Below are 23,077 nucleotides of genomic sequence, written 5' to 3' on the forward strand. Positions count from 1 at the left end.
CTCCCCCCTGTCACTCACAGAGTAGGGCCGATAGGGGAGTTGGGGCACCGCCCCCTGTCACACACAGCGCAGGGCAGATCAGGGGGTTGGGGCGCCGCACCCTGTCACACTCAGGGCAGGGCCGATGGGGAGGTTATGGCTCTACCCCGTCACATACAGAGCAGAGCCCCTGGGGCGGGGGGGAGGTTGGGGCACCACACTTTGTCACACACAGAGCAGGGCCAATCAGGGGGTTGGGGCGCCGCACCCTGTCACACACAGAGCTGCAGGGCGATCAGGGGTTTGGGGAGCTTCCCCCTATCAGGCACAGAGCAGGGCTGATCAGGGGGTTGGGGTGCCTTCCCCTGTCACGAACAGAGCAGGGCGGATAGGAAGGTTGTGGCCCCACCCCCTGTCACACAGAGAGCCGCAGGGCGATCAGGGGGTTTGGGCGCTGCCCCCTGTCACGCTGCTCCAGGGGCCAGGAGGCCTCGCGGCTCCGCTGATCCCGGTGCTGGGAGGCATATTACCCTTTTACTATATAGGATAGAGGCCTGGGGGGGGGCCGGCTGGTTTGCCCTGAAGGGTGTCCTGGATCAGGGTGGGGGTCCCGCTTGGGTGCCTGGCCAGCCTGGGTGAGGGGATGATGGCTGTTTGCAGCTGGTCACACCCCCTTCAGGGTGGGGGTCCCCATTGGGGTGCCTGGCCAGTCTGGGTGAGGGGCTGAGGGCCGTTTTCAGGCTGGCGGGTGACTGAAGCTCCCAACTGCTCCTTTTTTTCTTTTTTTTAATTCTGGGCCAGCTTTAGCTCTGAGGCTCGGCTCCAGCTATGAGGCCTCCGCTGCTGAAAGCAGGTTTCTGGCCTTTGTTTACCTTCTGTATTTGAAACAATGTTGCGATCCTGCTGGCTGAAGCCAGGCTGACTAAAGCAGGTTTCTGGGGTTTTGTTTAGTTTCTATATTTGTTACAATATTTCAAACTGCAAGCTCAGAGGCCGGCAGCAGCAGGTGGGGAACCTGGCTTCCTCCATCACTGGAGCAAGCAAGCCTCCCTGTTTGCGTCAGCTGCCTGGCTGCCAGCCGCCATCTTGGTTGGCAGTTAATTTGCATAAGGATATGCTGATTAGCCAATGGGAAGGGTAGCGGAGGTATGGCTAATTACCATGTTTCTCTTTTATTAGATAGGATATGCATAGCCCATGGACACAGACAATAGGGTCGTGAAGACCTGGTGTGGGGTGGGATCTGGGTGGAGGAGAGAAAAGGGGGGAATTAAGGGAGGGGACACCTGTAATACTTTTTCATCAATAAAGATATATTTCTTTAAAAAGGGTAAGATATGTTTAAATAATGTGACCCAAAAAAGCTAGTAATTGGCCCTTAATTTATGAAATACACATATAATACTCTTTTAACAATAAAGATTTTTTTAAAAGGCTAAGATTTTCACAGAATTGATACTAGATATTACATTTAAAAATTCACTAAAATCAGATCAGATACTCCTAAAATATCCAAAGTTTCATCAGATTTCTGCAACTTTCTATCTCACTTAAGAAATGTGACTGCTGTCAGCTATCATATTAATTTAATGATTTTAAGAATTAGAAAGACTAGCTACAAGAACACTTTTACATTTTTTTTAAACACTAGAAAAAGCTTACACATTTTAACTGTGTGTGCTCCAACAGTAGGTATACAAAACACTGAATTATTCCTCAAGGTAATCTAAATGAGAGATTGGCAAACTTTCTCTATAAAAGGCCAGATAAAAGTTTTAGCCTCTGTGCTCCATTGTTTCTGTTGTAAATGTTCAACTCTGCCTTGTAGCAGGAAAGCAGCCATAGACAATATATAAATCAGTGGGTGATGCTCCATGGTCATGTACAAGTCATTTTAATAATTTTGAAAATAGAGAAAGTGTTTATGGTGGTAACATATTTATATGGTGCTTTATCATTTATAACAGTAGGTAGAGAACTTGAAATATAAGTCTTACCACTCTAGATGGTTTTCTTCTGTTGATGCACTGGCAGTCAATACTATATAATGTCTATGAAGAATTTTCAGCAACAATCAGGGGAATAAAAAGCAATAAAAATTGTTAGTGTCTGCTTTTCCATCTTACTTTTTCTTTCTCCCAATGAACAAAAGAGCTAATGCAGGCACACAATTTATGAAAATCAAAACATACTTTAATTGTTACAAAATTAATTCCAGACACTGCAATGAAAAAAACAATTCACTACAAACAAAAAAACCACTAACAATGGGTTATATACTGTACTACTACAATATAGAAACTGATCACTTAGGAGTTCTGGTAACCTATTCTCACTCAGTTGAAATTATGTGACAATTGTGACCTATCATTTATTAACTTTGTAATAAGTTTAATGTTATTCTTTATACACACACACACAAAATGGAAAATTTCAAATACCTATACTTTTGAAAAAAATTTGGTGGCTCAAGTAGTTTGGACCAATCTGATTTCCCTTGAAGAATTTCACCTGTGACTGCAAGACCTAAGTTTAAAGAGAGAGAAAGAGAAAGAGAGAGAGAGATTTTAAACAATGACTATCATATTTATCAGCTCCTGCATTATTATATTACCCTACCCCCAAACCTCTAACCCCACCAAATTCTTGAGTAAAAAAAAAAAAGTAACTTTATTATGTTCTTTCTCAGAACACAAAAGTCAACTTCAACCAGATTGGGCTGATTCCATTTCTGGCCTTAATATTATAATATATTTTGGAAAACCAATTACTGAAAAAATAAATACACATTTCAAAGAATTTTAAGAAATAACAGGCATAAGTAACTACAAAATAGAATAAAATTGTTGTCAACCAAAACCTTGTGGGAATATGTAAGGGCAATAGGGCCAATAGGTTTACCTTGTTTAAATTCTTCTACCATTACTGTTCGAGTTGATGTGGACACATTATACGTAGAATTCTGTTGTGGGTAGGCAGGGGTGATTATGGGCATGAGATGATACCTATCTGATGGATTTACCTGTGAAATTAGAAGCAGAATAATTGATCTATTCTCCTATTTCAGTTGTCCTCACTTCATTTCCCCAAAAGTCTGAAGAATATGAAATATAAATTTAATACTACATTTCCTCAATTCTAAAAAGTACATTATCCCATCCCCAACTACATTTATTTCTGAAGTCAGATGTGACTGACAGTCAATGGAAACTCTGCAGAAGTTTATTTTTCCCCTGAAAAGCTGTTAAATTGATGATGCACCTTATAAACAATAGTCTCTTAGAACCAGGGAAACACACTATCATAGCTGCAAATAAGCATTATCTGGTCCAGTGGTTCTCAACCCTTTTTCTGCACCTATTCATTCAGTGACTTCCCCTATGTTACTCAGAAAAATGAGCAATTACTCTAAAAGCAAATTAAAATGCAAGGTGAGTGAGACTTATGCTATTTTGGAACCATGAATCTGCTTTTTAAATTGTACTGCAAAGCAAATCTTTTACATATATACTTCAGTACTGTATTAGAAATTATTTGTAAGACAGTTTTAAAAATAGATTATGACATTTTGGTTGATACACCCACTCCCATAGTCTTATATGGGTGATTTTTAATGACATAACATTTGGGTTATCATTGGAAAAACACATCATCTGCACCAAAAATCACAGCAGAGGAAGGGAAGGGACTATAGTTACATTAGAAAGAAGATGAGCAGGCACAAGGAGAATTATCTTTAGATTATAATTTAGAGAACTGTCCTTTTCATAAAAGACTTAATGAAATTCTATAATAAGTCACTTACCCGAGGATCCCAAACAGGCAAATTCAAATTGCTTTCTTCTGGTTGCTTCAGCAGCACAGGATTTGGCCATTCCCTAACATAAGACAGATTAGCTCACATAGGACCTCACCTCAGCAACCATATGAAATGTTAACATCATTTGACTTTGTTCCAACTTTCATATAGCAAATGTTTTGGGTATTGGGCATTTAAAAAAATGGAAAAAAGTGGATCATTTTAAAGCAGTGTTCTCTGAAAGGGTAAATACAGCTTTGCCCATTAGCTGTATCTAATTTAAATCTGAATTTTTCCTTTCCTTCTCATTTACTTTCATGTATTAACTCTGACAACAGCAACAACTAATATTTACTGAAAATACTAACAAACCCATGCAGCAGCTATGATTATTATCTCTATTTTACATGAGATCTTAAATGACCTCAACATAGTAATTGGCTAGTATTGTGACCACTCTCTCAAGCTAAAGATGCGCATTTACAGACCCCTGGAAAGTGACATCTGATGTCCCAACACTCCCTCTAATTTGATGTTTTTAAACTTTCAACGAAAAAGAAAAAAAAGAATATAAGCCATGGATGGCGTTTCGAAATGGTTAGAGCATTTGCCCATATACCCAAGGGTTCTCAGGTTCCATTCCTGGTCAAGGGCCCATACCTGGGTTGTAGGTTCAGTCCCCAGCCCTGATGTTTCTCTTTCTCTCCCCCAATTCCCCTCCCTCTCTTCCACTCTATCTAAATCAATGGAGAAATATCCTCGGGTGAGGATTAACCAAAATAAATAAACAGAAAGAAAATGTTAAGACAAAAAAAAAAAAAAACTATACATAGCTCTTAAATTTCCAAACAAAGTTCCAAATAGGCAGAGGTTAGTAAATAAGTGAAAGTATGCATATGAATACTTACCACTTGGAAAAAACTAAAAAGAACTTATGAACTAAAGTAGAAGCTGCTGCATTTGGATATAATTGGCAAGTTCTTGCAACTAGCATTGCCCAAGAGACACCACCAAGGAATCCCAGCATGTTGGAATAAATACCACGTCCTATAAAATTAATATATTTGTTAATTATCGTTAGGACCTACTATCCATGTCATTCAACTGTAAAGAACAGGATTACTTCCTTCATAAGACTGTTGCTTAGAACTCTTTTCCTCTATAGAAACATTAAAATCTCCCAGCCAGTGTGGCTTAGTGGTTGAGCATCAACCCATGGACCAGGAGATCAGAGTTTGATTTCAGGTCCAGACACATGCCCAAGATGCGGGCAGGAGGCAGCAGATCAATGATTCTCTCTCATCATTGATGTTTCTCTCTCCCCCTCTCCCTGAAATCAATAAAAAATATATTTTTTAAAAAACCCACATTAAAATCAAGAAGTAGACCTTCATGCTAGGCCTAGTCTTATTGGTAAACCATAACCTGCTCACCATAGCCCCCTACTTTGCCCTCCAATACAGAAACCCTTATTCCCTGTCTCCGTTCTGACTGCCCAACTAGACTCCACTGATATGACATTGGATCTCCCACATTTCAATATTTACGGTTGAGAAAGAAATGAAAAAAAGGCAAGATATCTGGAGAGTTCTATAAGTAGGGAAGAATAAACATTTCATTAGTAATCATATTCATGGGCATTTTAAAATCAAGTATAAAGCTAGGGACTAAGTTTAGTATTTTGCATAATTATTCTGCATAATTTGCATAACTTTAGAATTTTCCATAAAGCACAGCACATCACTGATATTACTCAATTCTCGTATGATTGTTTCTTATAGCAATCTATAAAAAAGCATTACCATATTTCAGCAAACTTAAGATCCTTTTTCAATTATATAATATAGCATGATTTTATATCCCATTAAGCAAACAAGAGAAAAAATACAACTGTTTATATATCAATTTCAGATATATTAAATGTGAAAGATATGCATCTAAGAATTAACAAAACATAGCATTTAATCTGTAAGGGAAGACAAATTACTTGTGATATCCTCTCAGTGTAAATTACTTTATCCTGACTATACAAGGTAACTGAGCCAAAAGACAAACTCTACTTGCTTAAGGTCTTTTTAGATGTGCACTAATATTATGGTAGCTACTAGTTACATTTGGCTATTTTTTTGAGGGGGGCGTGTAACAGCTTTTATTGAGACATCATTTACATACCTTAGGATTCATCCATTTAAAGTATAAAATTCAATGGCTTTTAATATATTCTTCACCGAGTTGTGCAATCATCACTATAATCAATTCTGGAACATTTTCATCACCCTCAAAGAAACCTTTAACATCACATTTCCTGTGCCCCCCCCCCATCCTCCATAACTTAGGCAACCTATAATCTACTTTGTCTCTATAGATTTGCTGTTCTGGACATTTCATATAAGTGGAATTGTACAATATGTGGTCTTTTATGACTGGCTTCTTTCATTCAACATAATGGTTTCAATGTTCATATATGTTGTAACATATATCAATAAATACCTCATTCCTTTTTTATTGCCAAATAATACTCCACATTATAGGAATAGCACTTTTTGTTTACCTGTTCATCAGTTTATATAATGCGGTTGTTTCTACTTTTTTACTATTATGAATAAAGCTGCTATGAACTCTTGTTTATCAGTTTTTGTGTGGACATACCTTTTTACTTCTCTTAGGTGCTATTTAATTTTAAATTAAATTAAATTTAAAATTTAGTTTCTCACTTGCATGTTTCAAGAACTTGGTAGCTACATGGTTACTGTATTGGACAGCACAATAGGAAACATTTCCATCATCACAGAAAGTTTTTATTGGAGAGCACTGTTTCAGACTATATAAAACCTGGTGCCAGAAGTGTAGCAGTTAAATGTAGTTATAAATAGTACAAATGTGCTATGCCAGCTCAGGACTGGGCCTTTTACTAACCATATCCTATACATTTAAACTAGTGCAGTTCCAGGTTTTATTAGAAGGGTGTTATAGCGTAAAACAAAAACAAGTTAAAACTATCACTGTAGGCTTTTCATTTAATAAATTTACTGAACACTTACTATAAACTTTGTTGGTGATAGGGAGTAAAGATAAGTAAGACACTCCTGCCCAAAGAGAGCTCAAAGATCAGTGAAGAGTATACTCTTCAAGTCCTAACTCATTCTGACTGCCTGGCTGAAACCCAAGATGGAAAGTCAGGGGCTTTTCAGTTTTCAGCCATGGGAGAAAGAAGTACAGTTACACATTATAGCACCATAACTATTGCACCTGAAAAAGAAACAGCTTCTCCAAAACTTATTGGACCTCAATCGGTATCAATAGGCTCAAGAGTTTTCATGTATGCTTCTATCATTAGCAACTAAAAATGATAATTTTGCCAGAATGGCTACATCAATAAATCAACAAACACTAAATGCTGGCAAGGATGTAGAAAAAAGGGAACTCTAGTACACTGCTCGTGGGGATGAAGACTGGTGCTGTCACTGTGGAAAACAATACGGAGGTTCCTCAAAAAATTAAAAATGGAACTGCCATTTGACCCAGCGATCCCACTTCTGAAAATATATCCTAAGAATCAGGAAACACCAATCAGAAAAAATACAATCACCCCTATGTTCATATCAGCATTATTTACAACAGCTAAGATCTGGAAACAGCCCAAGCACCCATCAGTAGATGAGTGAATAAAAAAGTGTGGTAATTTACACAATGGAATATGTGGCTGTAAAAAAGAAGGATCTCTTACCCTTTGAGACAGCATAGATGGACTTGGAGACTATTATGTAAGCGAAATAAGCCAGTAAGAGAAAGACAAATATCACATCATCTCACTTATATGTGGAATCTAAAGAACAAAATAAACTGACAAACAAAATAGATCCATACGTATGGATGCATGAAACAGAATAACAGATCTCAGGAGAGGTTGGGAGGTGGGAGGGGACAGGAAGAGATTAACCAAAGAACATATATGCATATATGCTTAACCCATGGGCATAGACAACAGTATGGGGAAGGCCTAGAGTGGGGCAGAGGTTGGGTAGAAGGAAGCAAAAAGGAGAAAATAGGAGACATCTGTAACATTGTCAACAATAAAAAAGAAAATTATAATTTTATAATGCAAACATACAATAAGAGTTGGGATACTTACGTTTTGCCCATAATTTGACTGCCCTTAGGGTGAGTCTAAAAGTTTCTTTATTTGGCACTAAATGCAAAATTTCATCAGTAACTCTACATCCTGAAAAAGATAAAGCACTCGTATTTCATTATGCAACAAAACCCAGTTAATTCAAAGACTTTCATTTAACGAATTAAATTAATTTAAAGAATTCAAAGCACATGGGTAAAGCAATCCAATACTAAAATAAGGGATAGGTCTATCTTTTTAGCATTCTTCCACATTTGACTTGACTGTTAATTAAATGCTCCCAAGTTATAAAAGTGTTATTGCTTTAATGCAAACCTTATTCACAAACACTGTGATTTACTGTTGCACTCTAGGACAGCAAAACACAATGATTCAGTTAAACAAAAGATACTATGAACCAGTAGTTCTCAAAGTATGGTCTAAGGACCCCTGGGAATCTGTTAGATCAAACCCATTTTTATAACTGCATTAAGGCTTTCTTTGCCTGTTTCACTGTGTTAACATTTGCACTGAAAGAAGTGGTGGGTAAAACTGCTGGTACCCTAGCAGTAAATTAAAGCTGTAGCAACACTGTACTAAGCAGACATGTTTACTGCCACACATTTGCAGTTAAAAGAGAGCTAAGAAACCTGTGCGGATATTTGAACATGTTCGAGGCAAGCTGAGCTACCCATTTTTTTTTTTAAGGAATACCAACTTCACTTGAAATAATGATTGACAGACAACTATGGCTATTCATGCTTGAGTATTTAGCAGATACTTTCTAAAAACAAAACAAAGTGAGCCTTATATCAAGGAAAACAAATGACAAAAATTTGTTGCCAATAATAACATTTGAGCTTCCAAGTAAAAATTAGAATTTTGGATAACTAGTATCTGTTACTGTGAGCTTGACAGCTTTCTAATACTTATACTTTTCTGATGATATTGGAGATATTAATAAATGTAATTTTGATTTTATAACAAAATGTGAGTTAACATTTAGAAGAGCCAAATAATTTTGTGAACCAAGATTTTCCAAATGATGAAGTCATCATCGTACAAAATCAAGCATGGATAAAAAAATCCAATTAAAGAACAAGGTAGACCAATGGATTTTTAATGTAACAGTTCAAAAAGTTAACTGATATATATGGTTTTAGATTAGATATTCTAACTAACCTTTTTAAAAAGATCACTTTTACTCAGCAATAAAAGGAGGAAACTACTGAAACATACTACAAACATAGATGTACTTCACAAACATTACAAGTGAAAGAAGCCAGACACAAAACTAATGATCCCATTTATATGAAATGTCCAGGAAAGGCAAATCTATAGAAATAGAAAGTATATTAGTGGTTGCCTAGGACTGGGGACTTGGAAAAGGGAATGATTGCAAATAGGTATGAGGGATCTTTTGAGGATGATGAAAATGTTCCAAAATTCAACTGTTGTACACAACTCTGAATATACTCTGTACTACTAAATTGTATACCTAAAAAGAATGTATTTTATGGTATGTAATTAGACCTCAATAAAACTATGGAAAAGAAAAAAAACTATTATTGGTCAAGTTTTAGTGTAGTATCAAAGAATATCTACAATTATCTGAAAAGATTATTAAAATACTCCTCCCTATTCCAATTACATATCTTTAAGAGGCCAGTTTCTCTTCCTATGCTTCAATCAAAACAAAACATTGTAAGATATTGACTATAAAAGGAGATATGAAAATCTAGCTATCTTCTACTAAGTCAAATATTAAAAAGATTTGCAAAAATGCAAAACAAAGCCATTGTTCACACAAAAATGTTTACTGTTATTTTAAAATGAACTAACACACCCTTTAAAATTTTCTCGGTTTTTATTTCTGATATGGTAAATATTGACCATATTAGATGGTTAGTACTAGATATAACCCACATAAACAGAAGATCTTTGGGGTCCTCAATAAATTTTTAGAGTGTAAACGGGTCCTGAGACCAATACGTTTGAGAACCACTATTACAAACATAAACAACATTCAAACAAATTTCTTTTAAAGATGTTTAAATGTGGTCAGAGAAATGTGCATAGAGAAAATTACATCACTTTAAAAACGATTTAGTCGAATCCCTTTAAAAGTCCATTACTAGTTCTGCAAAAAGATCTCTATATGTCAAATTGTTTTCAGGCAGATGGCTGAGATTTCTTTTTAGAAGCTTACCATTTAGGCTGCGAATACACCTTATATCAAGGCTTCTCAGTCGAGAGTCGTCTCTTAGATCTAAATTATCTGATATGGTTTGTATTGCCAGTCTTGCAAAAACTAGGTCAATCTTTGGAAAGATGCAAAAAAAAAAAGAGAAAAACATTACTTTTTCTCCTTCTAGTTCATTCTCCCCCATCCCCACCTCAAAAATGTAAAATGTTGTAATTATTAGTTTTGGAAGTTCTTTAAAACTTCAAAAGGCCTATGTAGGCAATCTCAGATGCGAAAATCACCAAAAGTTTTGTGAGGGCAACTGAATCTTCAAATTAAGGGAAAGTATTTTAATTTTAACATATATGCCAAGCTTTAAAAAAACACACACACCAAAAAACCAACTTAAGACCTTATAAGTGAATTTCTAGATAAAGATGGCAGATCCAATACACATTTACATTCACTCCCTCTTGAAATCCCTCTAAAATACCAGCAAAATTTTGTTTTGTTTAGTTTTATTTTGTTTTTAAACACATAACTCATTAGGACAAAGGAAAATATGAGACAACAGCAAAAATTATGAAAGCTGGAAAGTAGACGGGTAAGTGATAACAACTCAGATCTCAAACAGCAAAGATTAAAAATATTTATAACCAGGAAATAAGGACAAGAGGCTGTAAATACATACATAACAAAGAGGAATATTTAAGAGAATATAAAAATTCTTAGAAATTAAGTATGTGACAGAAATGGAAAGCAATAGAAAGTTTGGAAGAGAAAAACACAAAAAGCAAAACAAAAATATGAAGATGTGGCCAATAAGTGGAAGGAAAAAATTTGGAGAAAAAAAAGGGGGAGCGGCAATCCTGGAGGTCCAACATACAAATATTAGGAGCTCCAGAAAGGAGAGAGGAAACAAAGGAAGGAAATCCAATGGAAGTCAATATAATTTCCAAGAACTGAAGGGCAGGAGTTTCTAAGTTGAAAGAGGACTACTGAATACCTAGCATATTTAATTGAAAAGACATATACTAAAGTATATCACCATGAATTTTACAACTGTGAAGTCTAGGGGAAAAAAATCATATAAGTGTCCAAAGAGACAAAATAGATCACATACAAAGGATGAGGAAATTAAAATGGCATCACACTTTTCAACACGGCATAGAAGCTATAAGACAATGAAGCAAGGCCTTCAAAATTCTGAGAACCATTACTTAGCCAAACTACCATTTTGGTGTGAGAAAAAAAGAAAGATATTTTAAACATGCAAGATCTCAAAACCATGTGCTCTTTCTCAGGAAGCTAGTGGATAAGTGCCACTAAAATGAGAGTCAAGAAAGAAAACTCTAGAGAGAGGCAAGAGGAAATCCCAGGATGATAGTAAAAAAAAAAGATGTTAGGATGTCAGCTGTATATATCAGCCATAGAGAATAATCAGAGTGAATTGGAACAGGTGAGAAGATTCTGAGATATTTTCCCAGAATGATGACAGAATACGGAGAAATCTATTTAAAGGAGATTTAGACAACTATGACAGGAGGGTATGAATTAGTCTTAAGAATAAGGCCTAAGCAAATAAATCGCAAAGCAATTAACATAATATAATTATGTTAGGAGATTATGGAAATGAGACTAGGGTAGGGATGAAAGTTGGTTCATTTTCCATGGTGAGAAATCAACAGATATAGGAAAGAGGAATGTGAGGGTCTATTTAAAGACTATTTGATTAGTTAAAATAGATTCTTAAGTCTTATTTTAAAAAAAGAAAATAACTCAAAAAGCCCTTATGGGTTAAATAGTTCAACTATACAGTCAGAAAAATATTAAAAACACTTACCTCAATTCCATCAAATTCAAATTTTATAACAGGTACAAAGGCATCTTCTACAGCCTAAAAAAAAAAAAATTTATATATATATGGCATAATCCTTTCTACATCTTTCCTATTTGCTGATAATACGAACACCTCTGATCCATATAGATAAGCTGTAATCCTTTCTAAATCCTTCCTAATTGCCAATAATGTGAATTCCTTTGCTCCCAATTTGTATTAAACTCAACAGAAAAAGTGAAAATGTACTTGGCCTCACATTCTAGGTTAGTACTTCTACTTTGTGACTGTGTTATTTAAGATGCACAAAATGTCTATGACAGTTGTTATCTAACTTAATCTCCTAAAAATATTCATCACAAACTGGCAGACAGAATTGCTATCATCTGAATACTTATTATTGTTGATCAAATTGAAAACTGATTATTTACAAAGAGCACTTGTGTTAGAAATTAAAATACAATCAGAACTTATGATTAATCTATCAAAAAATAATAGTCAATATAGTTTAGATTTAGTAGAAAAGTCTGAGTCTTCCTTAATCCGAATATAAATTTTTAACCGTCTTCTCTATTCCCACACACCCAAATAATGCAGATCCTTTGAACTTCATCTTATCCTAGCATCTCAGATTGTATTAAAACTATTCACTTGGTTAGTTCCCCTAATCCCTCCTTCCCATAAACAATGTCTTGTTCACTACTGTATTTGTGGGACTAAGGCCAGTGTCTGATGAATCATTAGTGCTGAAACTAATTTGCTGAATGAATGGCTACATATCTACATATATAAAAGCCCAGTGACTGAATGGTGGAACTACCAGAACAACTGTCAACCAGTTGCCATGACGTGCACTCATCACCAGGGGACAGATGCTCAATGCAGGAGCTGCCCAGGTCGTCAGTGCACTCCCCCAGGGAGCACCACTCGGCTGACCAGAATGAGTGGCGCTCCCACTGCGGGCAGATCACCACAGGCCATGCCCCCACCAGTGCATGAATCCATGCACCAGGCCTCTAGTACACATATAAAGGGTTACTACTAATTAAACTTTATATATGTAAATTATCTCATGGATCCTCAGAAAAACTTTATAAAAATGTTATTATATGCCATCTCCACTTTATAAGAGAGGAAAACAAAGGCTCAGAGAGAATGGGTAACTTGACCAAAATCTAAGATCTAATATTTGGTAGATTTCTAGATTCAAATCCAGATGTGTAAAACGATAAAGCCCATGTTATTAATCGTTATCCATTATTTTAACAAGATAGAGCAACTTCTTAAGAAATATTTCAACAATCGTAAACCCTAGCTTTTACAGCTATTTATTAACAAGTTCAAGATACTAAATACCAGAGGATACTTACTCTTAAATTTCTAATGCCCTCTTGATGCTTCAATTTTTCAAAAAAAGACTGAAAAAAATCAGATCTCTCCACATGTCTTGGAGCTACACAAAGTGCATCAATGTCAGCTCCTACAAATCAAAGTATTTCTTATCAAGAAGAGCATATTATGTATCATATTTTTGTTAAGTACACACAAACATGTAAAAGAAAATATGTAATGACTACAGAAAATGCTAATAATAATTAGTTCTCAGTAGTGAGATAATGGGAATTTTTTCTTCTGTATTTTTAAATTATGAACAAATAGAAGTTTGTTAGTGAACATTTTTATCAGAACACAGAAAAGCAGTTACCTTTGGTATGTACTCCAAGCCTATAGGAGCCAAAAGTGAAAATTTTACCACCAACAGTAGCCACAACAGAAGGTGGGAGATTCTAAAATAAAATTAAACAAAAGGCATTCAATTATTCAAATTATTTAGCATAAAAATCACCTAACTGCTACAGATACATACTGTATTTGTCAACTTTGGTAAGCTGAGGTTTGTAAAAATACTTCGGAGCTCTTTTGGTTGCAGCTTGAAATAAGGAGGGAAGACAAAACAAATCCATGTCCACTACACATACACACATCTCTATAGAAGAAAAACATTTTTATCACTTGACCCTACTTGTCCCCTCCAATTGCATATCTTTGGCTCCATCACTCTCAACAGCCACAAGGAATTTTACCAAACCAATTAATGCTTTCAGCTCTCTATATTATCACTAAAGGCCTGGTACACAAAATTTGTGCATGGATAGGGTCCCTAGGCCTGGCCGGTGATTAGGGCCAATTGGGGCCTTCCTTCGTTCCATGCCGCCCCCTTGTGGTCAGCACATGTCATAGCGAGTGGTCCAACTCCCGGTCGGTCGAACTCCCACAGGACAATTTGCATATTAGCCTTTTATTATATAAGGATACTCTTGACTAATCCCATCTGCCCTTTGTTTTTTGTGACAGATAATCTTAATTTCTTGATCCTAGCTCAGCAACCTTTCTGCCCATACCTATACTCATTCTTCTTCTTTTTGGCTTACAATTTTTAGTTTATATCCCTCATGTCACCTACTTTCTATTCAACTATCACCCCCTTAATTCTAGGACATTTAACAGTAGCATAAAGCTATCCTTTTGCCCTTAGTCTTTATTTTCTCTTATTCCACTGTGTACAAAATTCACTGATATTCTTAAATTACTCTATTATAACTCTTCTACTCAAAACTTCCCAATACACTCTTCCGTGACCACTGAGGTAAGGATCCTTGGATCCTAAGGAAGTTCACAATATGCTCCTATGAATCTTTCTTGCCTCGTCTCCTGATCTTCCCTTCTGAAGCTCCAACTGCCAACATGTCACACAATCCGGTCTCCTTCCCATTGCATTTGCCATTTTCCCTGCCATGAATGTTTGCCCATTTCTTTCTGAGTATCTCAATACCATCTATTTTTCAAAGTTCACTTCAAGTTCCACCTCTTTCATGAAGCCTTTCCTAATTATCTTCCGCTCCCCCCTCACTGCTCCTCTACTATTATCTTTAACCCCTTTTATACTATATTTAGTGATCATTCTTTTTCTGTAAGTCCCACCTCTTCAACTATATTTAAATTCCTTGGAAGATGAGAATGGTGTCTCCTACAACTCTTATTTCCCCACAATGCCCAGTGAAAATTCCAAAGAATAATATCTGCTGATTAACTTGAATAAAAATATCTGTATAATAGGATATTGTTATTTCCTCTGCTTAATAAATATTAATGTTTCAAGAGTATCATAAATAACTTTATAGCTAGAATGAAGTTAGTAAATTTATTGATGACTAATATAAATCAAAGGATAGAGAAGCAAGGACCTTTTATTTTACCCTCCTCCTAAGACCTTCCTACTTTGAAAAACATGATTCTTGCATGATATATTAGAAAGTAACACACAAAATCTCCGAGTAAAATATTTTTGCCACAAACCTATTAACTAAAATGATTTGATTTGGAGTTCTAGGCTGTTTAAATATCCCAATTGTGTATAGACTATTCAAATAATCTTTGATCTAACTCAAATCCTTCAGATATTTTCCAAACTAAAGCATGCATAAATGAAGGGAATTATAATTGATACATAAAATGACCAATCACCTTATCCATGCAACAGAAGATGTTAAAACCAATTTAAATTTTCAAATAAGTAGATATTTTATTTACTTTGCTTTAGAAAAAAGCCAAGTTGTGGCAGTTTCAAAATTTTAACAATGGTTTTATGCCTAGATTTTGAGTGAAAACCAGCTACAGGGTTTTTGCAGATTAAAGAGCTAATTGATTAAAATGGAATAAAAAGCAATTTTACTAATTAAAAAAAAATTGACATTGAAAATTTTAAATTCTACTGGATTTTTCTAAGTGCAAAGAAACTACAAAGTGAGAAAATTAGGTCATCTCTCAACAAATTAATCTAACTCTTTTTGCTAATAAATGCACCCTTGAATAAGGATGGAAGCAAAGACTTCTGCACAACCACAATAGTTGACATAAAGATCATACACAAGAAGTTATGAAGCTGGTTACTCTGATTTTAAAATAATTCTAGCAAGTTGGGTATTTGGTTTGCACACCCATTGAAATTATGGACTGATTAGAGAGGGACAACAGGTTTCCCTAACATTTATTTAATGCCTGAGCCCTGTGTCCTGGGGTGGTGCAGGTGAACAAGACAGGCCTTTTTCTTAAGGAGTTTATCACCTAGTAGCAGAGAAATAAATATGAATTTTTTTTATTACTCATGACTAGCATTTAACTTGCTCAAAATATAACTTATCTGAAAATTTCAACTATTAATAACCCTACTGAGAGCTAAGAAATGAGCCAATAGCCATTTGGCAGCAAAAGTAAACAGCATGAAGACCATTTATTTAAACCCAATGACTACAGACTTAGCAGAGTCCCTCATAACGTTATTCATAATTTTGTTTAAAAGAACTCAATTTTAAATATGTATCATAGGTACAGAAAGAAATAATAAAAGTCGTAAAAAAAGAAGTCTAACAGATGTTTATGTAATTTCTAAATCCATGCAGATTAAAGAGTAGAAAGTGAGTTTGCAGAGACATATTGACTGCTCTGAGACATTAACTTTTAGCTGACTGCTGTTAAGGGAAAGATGGGAAAACTATAAAAAACAAACAAAAACCTTAATATACAACAGTTTGGGCCACTTAGTCAAGGGACAAAAAGTATCACCAGTTGAACATCCCCACCTCATTTTAGTACAGGCAGTAATATAATATTCATAATGATGATTCTCAGACAAATGAAAATACAATTATATTAAAAATACTTAAGAAAGCAAAAATATATAAAATTAATTTTAGAAGAAAAATAGTTAAACCACCACAGGAGGAAAAGTTGTATAATTATAAATTAGGGTTTGCAAACTCCTGTCTCAGGGGTCACGCAGGTATGCAACTGAGGAAAGTACCCTTAAGACACACAGAAACTGACTGATAAATGACAGGTGCTGCTTCAGAAAGGGCAGGAAGTGGGGAAGCTGAGAGGCATTCCTGCAGAGCAGAAGCCCAATTCCATTCAAGCCTCTTCCTGCCTTCCACAAAGGCAGGCCCAGTATTGCCAGAGCTGATATTTCACAACAAGTCCGAAATCTGGCTTTTTAAATAAAGTATCTTGATATTTAAATTGTGGTCCATTACTGTGAGTCATGCAAGATATTTATGTGAAGTTTTAGCTAATTGGCTACCTCTGAGGTAAATCCTCATTTTTTTAGACTCCACTGTCCAGACCAATTCATTACCAAGTATACCAAAGAGCCAGTTTTAATGTATTTCAGATTATTCTCAACTCCTATATCTTATTACCACTACTAAAGAACAGGATGTAATGAAACTATGAATTCAATGCAGTTTTAACGTCTTACCTTACTCTCACTAACATCGGAAATCCACTCTTTTACTAAATTGTTTAATTTACCAAGAACAACCAGCCTATAATAAAAAAAAATAGCATGCATTAGATTAAAAAACAAATGAACAAACAAACAATATCTTAAAAAGCAACTAAGTATATAGGCAGTACCTTTGTGTTGGTGTTAGGGTAAAGGCATATTATACACACACTAGAGGCCCAGTGCATGAAAATTCATGCACTGGAAGGGGGTCCCTCAGCCCGGCCTGCCCCCTCTCATAGTCCAGGAGCCCTCAGGGGTGGGAGGCGACCCGGCGATGAGGGGAAGGTGACGCCCCCATCACACCTCTGCTGCCACCACTGCCAGCAGCGCAAGCCTCGGCCAGCCCTGGTTACCTGAGCCTCGGGCAGCCACCATCCAAGGCTTGCCTGCGCCGTGGGCTGGCCCTGGGCGGCTGGGGGGCTGAGGGCAGGTCGCTGAGGGGACTGGGTGCTGCCATCTTTGTGATGGTGTGATGGTTAATTTGCATGTTTCCTCTTTATTAGACAGGATTGATGCTATCAAATCTCTTTGGCATTCTTAGGTCCCTAAGAGTTCCAAAGAGATGATATATGTGATAATAGTATTTCGGTCTTTTGAGTTATTTTCAAAATTCAAGAAGTCTAATAAAAGTCAAAATTACCTTCAAGAAGGCTGCAAAGGCCAAATGAGTTATCAACTTTTTTGGCCCTACATTGGAATAAAAATCAATTCAATATGATAATAATAGAGATTAGCCTTCTCTCATTGAAAATCATAGGTTTTTGGATAATTAAAATGGGTAAATTAATCATTGGCTGCTTTTTATGAAATAATATTCTTAATAAATGCAACTGATATTAAAATAAATTTGCAAATAATGGCATATCCAAATCCACATTAAAAGAAGAAAAAAGAGCCTGGATGGTTTGACTCAGTGGATAGAGTGCCAGCCTGCAGACTGAAGTGTCCTGGATTCAATTTCCGTCAAGGGTATGTATGTTGGTTGCAGGCTCCTCCCCGGCCCAGACCCTGGTTGGGGCACATGCAAGAGGCAACCAATTGATGTGTTTCTCTCACATTGATATTTCTCTTTCCCTCTCTAAAAATCAATGGAAAAATATTATCAGGTGAGGATTAAAAAATAATAATAAAAAAAAGAAAGAAGGAAAGTAGAGTTTAAGTATCTTAAAGATAACATGAAAAACTGGATTCCTGGATCCGTCTAAACTTGCTTCTCCCTCAGCCTTCCCCAGGTAATGAAATTTCATCCTTCACGAGGTGCTGAGACCAAAAACCTTGGCATCATTCTTGATCCTCTCTCATCTTTTCTCTCTCACACATTCCATAGTCATCAGACAACCCTACCTTTAAAACATATCCAAAATTCTACTACTTATCATAACCACTGCCAGCCACCATCATTTCTTCCCTGATTATATTAGCCTTCCAACTAATTTCTCCAGTTCAGACTTGATCTCTCTTCAGACTATTCTCAATATAGCAACCAGAGCGACTGTGTTAAAATATGAGTAAATCACATCAACCTTCTAGTCAAAACCCTAATAGCTTCCCATTTTACTCAAAGTAAAAGCCAAAACTTTTGTTTTGTTTTTTGTTAATCCTCACATGAGGAAGTGGGAGAGGGGAAGAGGGAGGAAGAGGGAAGGAGAAGGGGGGAGGGGAGGGGGAGAAACATGGATGTGAGACACATTGGTTGGTTGCTTCCTGCATGTGCCCCAGGGATGGAACCTGAACCCAGGTCCGTGCCATTGACTGGGAATCAAACCCGAGACCTTTTGGTGCGGGGCCTGATGCTCTAACCACTGAGAACACTAGCCAGGGCAAAGCCAAAACTTATAACGGCTTACAATGTCCTAAGTGACCTTCCCCTCCAAACTCCTTTCTACCTCACTTTCTTTACGCCCACATTCCTCTACTTAACTCACTTGCTTTAGACACCAGGCTACCTTGCTATATATTCCTTAAAGCAGGTACACTCCCACCTCAAGCCTTCTGTCTAGAATGCTTTCCCCTCAACTATTCACATAGCTCCCTCATCTTCAATTTTTTCCTGAAATGTCAATGAAGACTTCACTGACAACCTCCACTCCCAGCTTTATTTTTGTCAGCATCACTACTCTTTCCCAGCAGTATTCATCACATATAACATATATTTGTTTTACTTATTTGGCTAAATGTTAGTCTCCTTCCCTAACAATCACCTAAAATATAAATTCCAGGAACGCCAAGGTTTCTCTTCATTTGTCCTTTTTAAAAAAAACGTTTAGGCAGGGACATAATAGGTACCTGATATATGTTTGTAGAATTAATGATTAAATAATATACTGTAAAATATTTTGCATTTTTATGTGACATACCTGTGGTTCAATTCTTCCTCATCTTCAAAAACTCCAAATGGTTTCATGGCATCAATTAATTTCTGTGTGTAAATGTGATCAATTTCTTTAGGACATGCCAAGCTAATTGGAGAAGTGATTCCATAATGCTTTTGTTTACGCTGGCTGTCCAGCACGGTGTTTCTGTTCAAGAAAAATTAAATAGCAGAAAAAATTTAAAGCATCATATCATACTGATACATTGAATCCCTCAATTCACTTGTTAACTTAGCTACCTTAAAAGTTTACTTATTAGTACTAACAGGCAGTGTGGGCACTTTTTTTTTAAAGGAAAAAAGGGTGTTTTGTGTTTGTATTGATGAAAGGCTATTCATACTATCTTCAGCTTTCACGGCTAGCATGTCTTTTCAAGTCAAAAGCAGCATGTGTTGGCATCAGGACAAGTGTGCCAACACCACTCAGCTCAAATTCAAAGAGCCTGAATAGGAGTTGGGCTAGGGCCACCTCTACTATACCCTACAGACCTAAGTCAAGTGCCATCTAGATTCAATCTCTGAAGCAGTCCGCCACTTGAAAGAAAGTAAGTAAAAACAATGTTTTTCCCTCCCTCAGGAAAGAAAGAAAAACATTCCATTAGAAGGTCCTTGTGAAATATTCTGACTTATAAAAAGAAATCACAAATAGATTTGTCTTTGAGATACCCAACTTAACATCCATTGCTTGAATCAGAGTTCATAGTCCTAACTTTTTGTGAACACCTTCATGTAGACTGGTACCCAGACCATTTTCACACTGAATAATTATCAAATTCTTTACACTAAATGGCAACCAGTTATAGAATATAAGCTCCTCTTGAAAAGATCCTAGACATCAGGAAATTACAGTCTTGAATATAGCACAACAGAATTTCTGAGATTTTGGATTTACACAGACTAATAATTTCAAAATAAAATTTGGGACCAACATGGGTTAGTAAAATTTGTAATGATGCTAAAAAAAGGAAAGTAAAAACCAACATACAAAATAACCAACTAACCCTATCACCTATCTGTATCCTTTCATGAAGGACCATTAACACCTACAGTAAGAATGTAATCTCATCCCAAGAAATCAGAAACACCAATCAGAAAGAACATATGCACCCCTATGTTCATAGCAGTATAATTTTCAATAGTTAAGATTTGGAAACAGCCTAAATGCCCATCAGCAGATGAGTGGATTAAAAAACTGTGGTACATCTACACAATGGAATACTACGCTGCTGTAAAAAAAGGAACTTTTACCATTTACAACAGCATGAATGGATCAGGAGAGCATTATGCTAAGTGAAATAGGCCAGTCAGAGAAGGATAAGTATCACATGATCTCACTCATTTGTAGAATACAACAAAACTGATGAACAAAAACAGAACCAGAGACACAGAATCACCTCAGAGGGAAGGCTGGGGAGTGTTGAGGGGATAAGAACTTGTATGCATATAAGCATAACAATGGACACAGACAATGGGGTGGGGGTGAAGGCCAGGGCTGGAGGGTGGGGACAGGCTGGGAGAGGCAAAGGGGGAAAAAGGAGACATATGTAATACTTTCAACAATAAAGAATTAAAAAGAAAAAAAAAAGAATGTAATCTCAAAGAGCAGTCTGTGTGTGTGGTTAAACCTCACCCAAGGATATTTTTCCATTGATTTTTAGAGAGAGTGGAAAAGAGAGGGAAAGACAGAAACATCGATATGAGAGAAACACATCGATTGGTTGACTCTTGCACGAGCCCTGAGCAGGGCCCAGGCCAGGGAGGAGCCTGCAACCAAGGTACATGCCCTTGACTGAAATTGAACCCAGAACGCTTTGGTCCATAAGCCCTCGCTCTATCCACTGAGCCAAACCAGCTAGAGTTCAAAGAGCAGTCTTTTAAGTGAATAAATTAGCCTTGTAAAGATTAACACACAAAAATACATGATTGTTTACTTGTTTTTGAATTTTAACTGGTCAAAACATTGACTTATCACATGCTCTTTGGTTAAAATTTTCATTAGGTAGGGAGAGACAATGAAATGGAAGATAAAATAGTTTATATACAGTACCTTCTAAAATTATGCAAACAAAAGAGAAACATCAATACTAGTGGCTTTCTTTCTGGTTATTTATTTTGTTGCAGAAAAAATAAAATTTCCATTAGTTATTTCAAGTTGTAACTTCTTTTTTAAAGATTTAGCTCTTTTACCTCTAAGAGAGATAGAGAGGCATTTGGTATTGTTTGGGCGTGTGTATGTGTATGGTAAATGAATGGGACAGGCTAATTATAATATGATCGTTCCATTAATTGCAACATTAACCCTGAGAGGTGGGTATTGAATAAGTGCCACATTACAAAGTACCCAAGATCTAAAAAGATAGGAAGAATCAGAATTCCAAAACTCAAGATCTTTCCACCACTCCATTCTCCCTTCCATCACTACTTCAGTCCTGACACTACCTATGATCTTGTGTCCCATCTTCTAAGTTCCTACTGACACTAAAATTCCAACTCTATGATTCTGAACCTCCCTCACCTAGACGGGGGGGAGGCAAAAGAATCCCACATTCCTTTCAAGTCATAAAGTTCACTTCTGGCTAAACATGTTGGAGAAATTCCAGTACAAGTGTACAAAAAGACAGGTACAAGAATGTTCACTGCTACACTGTAACATTAAAAACTAGAAACATGTCCGCGGCTTCGGGTTATTTCTCTGGTCAGGGTAAGTACAAGTAACCAATGAATGCATAAATAAGTGAAACAACAATTTGAAGTCTCCCTTCCCCTTCCGCTCTCGCTCTCTCTAAAAGATCAATTAAACACACACACACACACACACACAAAAACCCGAACTAGAAACAACCTAAAATAGTCACTAACTGGAAAAGAATGAAATTAAGGTGTATCCCTGCAATGGAATACAATCCATTAGCTAATATGAATTAACTGGATCTAAAATGCAAAGGGACAAAGTTCGAAGATACTATGCTGCCCTAAAGAAGCAAGCTGCAGAATGAGCAATGTGATGCTGGTTACATAAAGCTTAAAAAACAATGCCAGCTATGGGCATGCATATACACAGTATGTAGTAACAGCATTAAAAACATGCGGCAAAAACCACCCAATTCAGGGCCGTGGGGGAACTCTGGGGAGAGAGGCGAACGGGACCAAATCAGGAGGTAGGCGCATCCTTCAGAGGTGTCTGGAACGATTTCTTTTACATGAAAATATGCCCTGCACACGCGCGCGCGCGCACACACACACACACACATAATATTATGCTCTGGGAAAGATGGATGGTGTCTACACAAATGATGCTCATGTGAGACTGCATTTCCCCATTATTTCCTAATGAAACACCGTGTAAGAAGGTTCAGCAAAATCCTCCGCCCAGCGCGGAATCCGCGTCTGACTGCCCAAGAGCGAGCCGGAGTCACAGACGGCGAGGTGTGCTGTGTGCTGGTGGGTGGGG

General features: G+C 36.7%; 1 protein-coding gene across 1 annotated transcript in view; it reads right to left on the bottom strand.

Annotated features, from left to right (window-relative positions):
• The window catches only part of PAPOLG (poly(A) polymerase gamma), a 38,659-nt gene that overhangs the window by 14,956 nt on the left and 626 nt on the right, over positions 1-23,077 (bottom strand). Inside the window, exons 2-13 of the mRNA XM_005884581.2 lie at positions 19,613-19,774; positions 17,226-17,292; positions 13,617-13,698; positions 13,282-13,391; positions 11,918-11,971; positions 10,099-10,210; positions 7,911-8,000; positions 4,687-4,825; positions 3,785-3,857; positions 2,881-3,001; positions 2,421-2,505; positions 1,977-2,030 (exon numbers count right to left, since the gene is read on the bottom strand). Of these exons, the coding sequence (XP_005884643.2) occupies positions 1,977-2,030; positions 2,421-2,505; positions 2,881-3,001; positions 3,785-3,857; positions 4,687-4,825; positions 7,911-8,000; positions 10,099-10,210; positions 11,918-11,971; positions 13,282-13,391; positions 13,617-13,698; positions 17,226-17,292; positions 19,613-19,774 (1,149 nt within the window). The remainder of the gene's footprint in view (positions 1-1,976; positions 2,031-2,420; positions 2,506-2,880; positions 3,002-3,784; positions 3,858-4,686; positions 4,826-7,910; positions 8,001-10,098; positions 10,211-11,917; positions 11,972-13,281; positions 13,392-13,616; positions 13,699-17,225; positions 17,293-19,612; positions 19,775-23,077) is intronic.

Source organism: Myotis brandtii, unplaced genomic scaffold (assembly GCF_000412655.1).
Source record: "Myotis brandtii unplaced genomic scaffold, ASM41265v1 scaffold84, whole genome shotgun sequence".
Taxonomy (NCBI): Eukaryota; Metazoa; Chordata; class Mammalia; order Chiroptera; family Vespertilionidae; genus Myotis; species Myotis brandtii.